Source organism: Artemia sp. Qi Xiang Cuo, chromosome 11 (genome assembly GCF_049724085.1).
Source record: "Artemia sp. Qi Xiang Cuo chromosome 11, ASM4972408v1, whole genome shotgun sequence".
NCBI lineage: Eukaryota > Metazoa > Arthropoda > Branchiopoda > Anostraca > Artemiidae > Artemia > Artemia sp. Qi Xiang Cuo.
In genome coordinates, this window is record NC_142804.1 from 54,520,605 (window position 1) to 54,530,393 (window position 9,789).

The 9,789-nt window shown below is 38.7% G+C and overlaps 1 protein-coding gene across 3 annotated transcripts in view; it reads left to right on the plus strand.

Annotated features, from left to right (window-relative positions):
- LOC148947145 (inactive dipeptidyl peptidase 10-like) overlaps nucleotides 1-9,789 on the plus strand; it is a 225,322-nt gene that overhangs the window by 46,217 nt on the left and 169,316 nt on the right. For all 3 annotated transcript variants that reach the window (XM_089097283.1, XM_089097282.1, XM_089097284.1), the window contains exon 3: nucleotides 7,319-7,413. In XM_089097283.1, coding sequence (XP_088953409.1) covers nucleotides 7,319-7,413 — 95 coding nt within the window. The remainder of the gene's footprint in view (nucleotides 1-7,318; nucleotides 7,414-9,789) is intronic.

A 9,789-nucleotide genomic window follows, 5' to 3' on the forward strand; every position in this document is an offset into this window, starting at 1 on the left:
CTTCATATATCTAGTAAAAACATTTTAAACAAGTATAAACAAAGTGAAAAATTTTTAAATGTATTTTGTTTTCAGTAAAGTGCGAATTGTGTTCTGGTCTTGAAGAAAGTATGGGAGTTGTCAAAGACCTAATTTCCAGAACTTTCAACTGCGCTGAACAAAATGGCTATCTCAAAGTTTTAATTAAAAGTGTTTTAAGAATTGACGGGCGTGGGGAGGACTTGTTGCCCTCCAATTATTTTTGACTAATAAAAAGGGCAATAGCCCTTTCAATTTCCAATCGAATGAGCCTTTTTCGAAGTTTCTACGAAAACAAATACCCATCTGAAAATTTCTATCAGAATCAGATACACTTCGGGAGAATATGAGGTGTGGGGAGGGGTATCCAACATCCAGTCACTCTGAATCTTACAAAGGCCACTAGAACTACTGATTAGTAATCCAATGAGCCTCCTCCAAAGTTTATACGATTACCCTTTCTATATATATCTTATATACCCTCAGGGCATACTTAAAACCCTTGCCCTAAGCGCTTTGGGGGGGGGGTCGTCATCCTCAAAGGTTACAATGCTCAATTGGCTGAGCTCTTTTTGAAGATTCTAAGACAACAAAGGGCCATCGAAAAAATTCTATCAGATGCATTTTGGGAAAATACGAGATGTGAGGGGGGTATCCACCCTCCGATCACTCTGAATCTTAAAAAGGGCACTATAAGTTCTGATTACCAATCCAATGAGCCCCCTTCGAAGTTTATACGATCACCCTTTCTATGTATTTATATGCCCCCAGGGCAAAATTTACAACCCTTACCCTGAGGGCTGTAAGGAGGGTGGGAGATGTCATCCTCAAAGACATAATATCTGGACCTTTCAATTGTGTTGAATAATATGGTTATCTCGAAATTTTGATTGGATGTGTTTGGGGAAATAGTGGGCGTGGGAGGGGATGTTAGTTGCCCTCCCTTCACTTTCGACTATTAAAAAGGGCACTGGCTCTCTCAATTCCCAATTAAATGAGTTTTTTTCTAATTTTCTACGACAACAAATGGCAATCTAAAGATTTCAATCAGATGCATTTTGGGAAAATACAAGGTGAGGGGGGGGGCGTATCTACTCTCCGATCACTCTGAATATTAAAAATGGTGCTACTGAGGGCTGTGTGTGTGGGGGGGGGGATTGTCATCCTCAAAGATATAATTTTCAGACCTTTCAAATACATTGAAGAAAATAGCAATCTCAAAATTTTCGTTGGATGTGTTTGGGGAAATGGTGGGCGTGGGAGGGGGTTTGGTTGCCTTCCAATAGCTTTCGACTATTAAAAAGAGCAAAAGCCCTTTCAATTTCCAATAAAAGAGTTTTTTTCAAATTTTATATGACAACAAATGGCATTCTAAAAATTGCAGTCAGAAGCATTTTGGAAAATACAAGGTGCAGGGGGGGGGGGGGCTATCCACCCTCCGATCACTCTGAATCTTAAAATACTGCTACAACATCTAATTACCAATTTAATGAGCCCCATCCGAATTTATGCGATCACCCTTTCTGTATATACCTTGTATGCCCCCAGGTCATAACTTGCAGCCCTTGCCCGGAGGGCTATGGGGGGGGGGGTTGTCATCCCCATAGACATAATTTTAAATATATTGAATAAATGGCTATCTCAAATTTTTATTTGATGTGTTTGGGGAAATGGCGGGCGTTGGATGGGGGCTAGTTGCCCTCCAATCACTTTTGACTATTAAAAAGAGAACTAGCCCTTTCAATTTTCAATCGAATGACCTTTTTAGAAATTTCTACTACAAAAATGGCCATCTCAAATTTTCTATCAAAAGCATTTTGAGAGACAACGAGGTTTAGGGGGGATATCCACCCTCCAATCACTCTGAATATTAAAAAGGGCGCTAGAACATCTGATTTCTAATCAAATGAGCCCATTCTGGAGTTCTTACGATCACCCTTTCTATATATATACCTTATATGCCCCCCGGGCATAACTTACAACCCTTGCCCTGCGGGTTGTGGGGGTTGTCATTTTCAAAGACATAGTTTCTGGACAATTTAACTACGTTGAACAGAATGGCAGTCTCAAAATTTTGATTGAATTTGTTTGGGGAATAGTGGGCATGGAAGGGGGTCAGTTGCCCTCCAATCACTTTTGATGATTTGAAAGGGCACTAGCTCTTTCAATATCCAATCGAATAAGCTCTTTTCGAAGTTTCCAAGACAAAAAAAAAACTCAAATTGTCTATAAGATGCATTTTGGAAAGTAAGAGGTATGACGGAGGGAGGGGGGTATCCACCCTCTGATCACGCTTAATCCCTAAAAAGGCATTAAAACTTCTGAATAGCAATCCAATTAGCCACTTCAAAGATTATAGGATCACCCTTTCTATATATACCTTGTATGTCCCCAGACCATAACTTACAGTCCTTGCCCTGAGGGCTTTGGGGGGTTGTCATCCTCAAAGACATATTTTTCGGACCTTTCAATTACGTTGAAGAAAATAGCTATCCCAAATTTGGATTGGACGTGTTTGGAGAAATGGTGGGCATGGGAGGGGGGTTAGTTGCCCTCCTATCACTTTTGACTATTAAAAAGGGCACTAGCAATTTCAGCTTCCTATCGAATGAGCTCTTTTTGAAGTTTCTGCGACAATAATTGGTCATCTTGAAATTTCTATTAGATGCGTTTCGGGAAAATATGAGGTGTGAAGGGGGTATCCAACCTCCGATCACTCTGAATTTCAAAAAGGGCACTAGAAGTTCTGATTACAAACCCAATGAGCCCCCTCCAAAGTTTATACGATCATCCTTTCTATATATAGCCCACCTTATTTACCACAGAGTATACCTTACAACCTTCGCCTCGAGGGCTGTGGGGGGTTGTGATCCTCAAAGAGATAATTTTCAAACCTTTCAATTACGTTGAACAAAATGGCTATCTCAAAATTTTGATCGGATGTGTTTGGGGAAATGGCGGGCGTGGAAGGGGGTTATTTGCCCTCCAATCGTTTTTGACTATTAAAAGGACACTGGCCCTTTCAATTTCCAATCGAAGAAGCTCTTTTTTCGGAGTTTCTAAGACAACAAATGGCCATCTGAAAATTTCAATCGGATGCATTTCGAGAAAATTTGAGGTGGGGGGAGGTATCCACCTTAAGATCAATCTGAATCTTAAAAATGGCACTAGAACTTCTGATTACCAATCCAACAAGCTCCCTCCGAAATTTATACGATCACCCTTTCAATGTATACCTTATATACCCCCAGGGCATAACTTAAAGCCCTTGACCTGAGGGGTTTGGGGGGGATGTTATACTCAAACACAACATTTTCGGACTTTCCAAACACGTTGAACAAAATAGCTATCTAAAAATTTTGATTGGATGTGTTTGGGGAAATGGTGGGCGTGGGAGGGCTAGTTGCCCTCCAATCACTTTTGACTATCAAAAAGAGCATTAGCCCTTTCAATTTCCAATCGAATGGACTTTTTTGAATTTTCTACGACAACAAACGGCCATCTCAAAAGTTCTATCATATACATTTCGGGAAAATACGTGATGTAAGGGAGGGGGGGGGTATCCACCCTTCGATCAATTTGAATCTTAGAAAGGGCACTAGAACATCTGATTTCTAATCAAATGAGCCCGTTTTGGAGTTTTTACGATCGTCCTTTCTATATATACATTGTATGCCCGCCAGGTATAACTCACAACCCTTACCCTGAGGGCTGTGAGGGGGTTGTCATTCTCAAAGACATAGTTTCTGGACCTTTTAACTATGTTGAACAAAATGGCAATCTAAAAATTTTGGTAGGCGTGGGAAGGGGTTAGTTGGCCTCCAATCACTTTTGACGATCAAAAAGGGCACTAGCCCTTTCAATGTTCAATGAAATGAGCTCTTTTTGAAGCTTCTAAGACAACAAATGGCTATCTCAAAATTTCTATCAGATGCACTTTGTGAAAACACGAGGTGTGTGTGTGTGGGGGGGGGGTATCTACCCTCCTATCACTCTGAATATCAAAAAGGCAGTAAAACTTCTTATTAGCAATCCAATGAGCCCCCTCACAATTTTATACGATCACCCTTTCTATATATGCATTATATAGAAAATATACCCCCCAGGGCATAACTTACAACCAAGGCTCTGGAGGGAGGAGGGGGGTTGTCATCCTCAAAGACATATTTTCCGGACCTTTCAATTATGTTGAACAAAATAGCTATCTCAAAATTTTGATTGGATGTGTTTGGAGAAAAGGTGGCGATGGGAGGTGGGTTAGTTGCCCTCCAGTCACTTTTAACTATTAAAAAAGGAACTAGGCCTTTCAAATTCCAATCGAATGAGCTCTTTTCGAAGTTTCTAAGACAACAAATGGCCGTCTCAAAATTTCTATCACATAAATTTCGGAAAATACGAGGTGTTTGGGGGGGGGGGGTATCTACCTTCCGATTACTCTGAATGTTATAAAGGACACTAGAGCTTCTGATTACCAATTCAATAAGCCCCCTCCGAAGTTTATACGATCACCCTTTCTATATAATCCTTATATGTCCCCATTTTGATTGGATGTGTTTTGCGAAGAGGTGGCCGTTGGAGGTGTGTTAGTTACCCTCCGATCATTTTCGACTATTAAAAAGAGCACTAACCCCTTCCATTTCCAATCGAATGAACTCTTTTTGAAGTTTCTACGACAACTCCTTCGATACGAAGTGCCCTGGAATAAAAAAAAAATTATAATACATTGTGTCCACATCACTCTTTACTTAGGCAACGCTATTGCGCTGCCTATGGTTTCTCAAATTATAAGGCCCATTGCTTCTGAGCTTTTTGTGGGTCCAAGATTATATCTCCATTTTCATTTTTAACAAGGGAAGACCTTTTTATTTTTTTTACAACTCTTTTGTTTGTTAGTAGATAGACCATTTTCGAGTCTCTTTTCTTAGCAGCTTCTTTTGCAAGTACTGCTTTTTCATCGATGACAGTCGTTTTGTATTTCCTAGTACTTCATTTCACCACCTAGTCATATTCTTTCTAAAGGGGTTGTAGCTTTGCTTTTTGCTCAGGGCTCGACGTATTCAGAATAAGCGTCCGCGTATCCTTGCGCTTACTGATGCATTTCCAAGTGTTATCCGATATCCATTCTCCTTTCTTTTCTATAAGTTAAGGTTGCCCGTCGCAAAATCGTCATACACCCTCATGACTGGGGTCCATATATTTTCAACATCAGAGGCATCAGCTCCGTCAAGCAGGTTTAACACTTCAGATCTGTTATGTAATTGTGTGTAGAAGTTTCTACGGATGTCGCGATCTTTAAACTTATCGATGTTGCATTGTTTCTGTTTTTTGCAGTGTTAGCTTTTTCCATCTGAGCTATCAGTTTGATTCTTACTACGGCTACCATCAGGATATGATTTGAGTTAACATCTGCTCCTCAAAAGCCTGTCACGTCAAATAGGATATTTCTTTAATGTCTTAATACGATGAAATGGTCAATTTGATACTTTTTTTGGCCATCGGAGAACCCTCATGAGTGCTTGTGGATCATTTTATGATAGACACATTACCACTTATTATCAAGTAGTTGCTTAGTGCATAGTGGATTAGAAGTGCTCCATTTTTGTTTGTCTCGCCCATGACATGTGGGCCCAGAAATTCTAGGAGTACTGGTGGTCTGCACCGACTTTAGAATTTAGGTCGCCAACCAAACAGAGTATATCATGTCTAGGAACATTTTTGGTGACTACTTGCAGCATGCTGTAGAGAACGTCTTTCTCTTCACCATCAGCTTCAAAAGTCGGATCATAGCAGGAGATGATAGTCATTTTTTATCATTAGAAATGAAATGGACTATTATTTTATGTTCACCAATTGGGTTCCAGTTTGTAATTGCTTTGTGTGCAAGTAGTAATGTCATAAGTCTTACTCTAGCGCGATGGATGGAAGGGTGGCGGCTAAATAACATGGCATATTTTCACCAAACTTCTCTGATCAGGTTTCCGACGTCACTATTTCAGTGAGAGCAAGTATATCTATGAAGTAATGTCTGATCTTGGATTCAGATTGCTCTATCCTGGATATATGATTCATCGTTCTAACACTCCAAAAGCCCGTCTTTAGATTTTGAGCGGGATTTGAATATGTCGGGCATGCAGGACACGTTGTCAGTGGAGATGTTGTATCCAAGTCTGTTGTAGATATCTTTGTTGCGGCGTGTTTTCCTGAAGGTTGACCTTCAAGGTCTGGGTGTGGGTTGCAAGCCCACAGCCGAACCCTCCTCATTCGTGGACTCGAGAACGTCATGCTTCCCTGACTTCTTTCAGCAAAGGATCCTTACATGGTCGCCGCAGTGAGTTATGTTAAATGGTAGTATTAAATAAGTGAATGATATATGGGATAAATGCAAGGTTTTATTGTCACAAAGACGCAATAAATGTCAAAATGTTTCTAAATGATGATGCCTAGATATATTTATCCTGGATTATTATACTTTTAGAAGACTGATTTCTGATGCTTTTACACATATTTCTCCTTGTAAATTTTTTTTCTCTGATAGTTTTCTTATTGAATAATATCGGTATATTATTGTTACAGTTAGCAGAGATGTTCTAACTCCCATTAAAACCCCTAAATAAAAATGAAATGTAAAAGATACATGAATATAAAGACAAAGCCCAATTTTTAATATCCATTTCTTACCAAGTCTTGATCTGCGAGTGATTCGGATGACTTTGTTATTAAAATGACCACTTATTTTCAATGGGGTAAAATGTAAATAATGTTTTGTAAATAAACTGTATTTTATTAATAAAACATGTAAATGCTGAGTCAGAAACGTATTTTGAAAAAACTAAAATTCCAAATATAAGGAGAAACAAATACGATAACAGAAAATGGACTTAACCAATCGATGGCATACTATTAATTTGAGAGAATGAGCTGTAAACATTCTTCTATGCCACCTAGTGCCAGTTAAATCATTGCAATAATTTCAATTTGCTTGTCCGTTCTCACTATACGCCGCTATAAGCCATATTTTCAAAAATGCTACATTTTCTAACATTTTCGAAAGCTAAGTTTTCTCAAGGCCATATGAAAAATCATATACCTTAGTGTTACAGTGTTTGAAGAAGGTACTTCGACTTCAAGAAAATAGCTTTAACGAAACCCTCAAAATTTTAACCGAAGAAATATAAATTTAAGCCAATTACTACTAACTATACCCGATGCAAATAATTCATATAACTATTTAATTAGCTATGCTGTTCGTTAAGTTTACTTAAAGGATTTTACTTCGATATCAAAGCAAATATTTTTGTAGGAGATTCTGTTTCGTTCTATGATGAAAATGGCGGAATCAGTGTTTATGACCCAACGACTGGAGTTATGAAGAGTTTAGTCCCTAGCTCTGTCCTAGTAAGTATTTGTTTTCGAATTTCCTTATATTATCTCAAAATACTTAGCTATTTAGATTTTTATCAGCATTCAACTGCTTTTTTGGTATTTTTGCTCCGATTTTAATTTGTTCAATATGCGTTCAAATTATGATCTTCATGGTTTTTTGTTCGACTTATATATTGCAATATTAACCTCAGATTTGCAATCAAAAAGATCATAAAGCTTTAAAAATCATCTTTGTTAAGAATCAATACTCTTTTTGAAATATTTACGTAATTTTGTTTTGCTGTTGTATTTCCTGTAATATTAGCGTCAGATCTGTAGCCAACAAGCCCAGAAACCCTAAGAGACCTACTTTGGTAGAAATCAAGACACATTTGCTAAATAGGCACTTACTGTTTCAGATCTAGCACAGTCACGCTGCAATCTCGATGATTCTAATGACAAATTTTTTTTCCCGCGCCCAAAGACCCCTCTTTTTGCCCTTAGTTATTGCTGATTGCAAATCCTTTTTAGCTCTGATTTCTAAGGGGGGGGGGGGATTATGTCCATCTTTTGAATAAACACGCCTATGAAACCTTTGTTTACATGGCCTATTTGAACTTTTAGACTGTTAGACTAGGTTGAACTTTCGATTTAATAACATTGGGGGTTGGAGAGATATACGGGGTTTGGAAGGGATGGAATCTTGCCATTCGATCTATTTTAGCCCTTAACAGGCTACTGTAGCTTTTAATTTGAAGTCAAAAGAAGTAGAACCCTATCAGAAGATCCCACGAGTACAAAATTCGGTTATCAAAAGAACGTATCTCCGATCAGTACACCAAATAAGGGCATAGCCTCCCTAGGGAGAAAGATTGCGTAATCGGTCAATGACCTCTTCCTTCAAGGTCGATTTATTTGATGTTTCTATGTGTAATAACTCCGGGACGAAGGTTGCACATGCGCATTGAATTCTAACGGGGACAATGTTATTGATCTAGGACTCGAGGGGGAAGCGAAGTTCCGAGAACTTGATTGCATAATCGATTGCGAATGTCATGGTGTCCAGAAATAGTATTTGTTGTTGTTGCTCGTGCTAAATGTTATGAGATTCCAGGAAACAGTTAGATCACATGTTTCCTTCTCAATCAATCAGTGAGTCGAATCCATCCCCCTTCTCAAGCAATCAGAGAGCAGCTTACATATTAGGTCCCCGTTACAATACAAGTCGCAATTGAGATGTCATATATAACGGATAAGCATTTTGATTAAATTATCAGACAGTTCCAGAACACAATAGATAGAACATATGACATTATTGATGAACTTGAAGACTTGGCCGCCACAATTAGCAATGTAAGTTCTGATTTAATACATTTTTATTTTCAAAATAAAATTATTTTCCTTGATCACCCTCCAGCATTGCGGGGTAAGTCCCCCCTCCCCCCACAATACAAACTCACTAGAAAACATAAAATATGTTCTTTTTACCACATAAACCCCCTCCCACCCCCACTCTTTTTTTACAAGTATAAGTCTTCCAATAGAAATAAATTTATTCTTTCTGTAAGCCTATTTAAAAGTGACAACTGACTTCTGTCAGCTATTAATATAAAGTTTCCATTTAAGTCGTTACCCTATCTTTTATCGGTTCCGTAAAGATTTAAATATGGGTTAATTATCACATCCTGTCAATGGTCATCCGGTATCTACGAAACCAGAGGATTAAGCTTTTTGTAGGTTTCACAGAAAGACACTTTTTTCCAGTCGAATTAGCGATAGGGTAAATCTTATAAATTGCAAGAGGGATCAGGTGTTGCTTATGATAAATAGTTTCATATAGTATTTGTTTTTCATTTTGAGTACTCAGTGTTTATATGGGGGAGAGGGGGAAGGGATTTATTTTGTAAATGGTAAAAATAGAAGTTCTATGCTTTTCGGGTTCGATTTCTCACAAGGTGTATATTTAATTTTTTCTCAACATGGTAAAAATAGGAGCATTTCTCGTAAATTTTACTTTGTGCTTTGCTTTTGGGTGTAGGGGGAGGGGGCGTCTTAGTGATAAATTCTTTTCTTAACAAAATTACATGGATGATGATACTAACTTTCTTTCTATAAAAAAGGGGCAAATTATTTTGAAACTAAGTTTTTCTCTTCTTTTTAAGGCAAATTATGAAGAATGCGTGCCCCCTCCTTCCAAGAAAGCCAGAGATGACGAGACAGCCACCATACAGTCCGGTCAAAAACCGAAAAGAGAATGGGCGGCTTCTTATAATATGGTGAACCCTGCCGGCTCATCTATGCAAGATCGTGAAATAGCCGACCCAGTCGCGCAAGAACATAGCGACGCCGTCCCATCCACCCTCCAACACGCACTACCCGGACCTTCGGGCACCCAAGACCAGACGAATT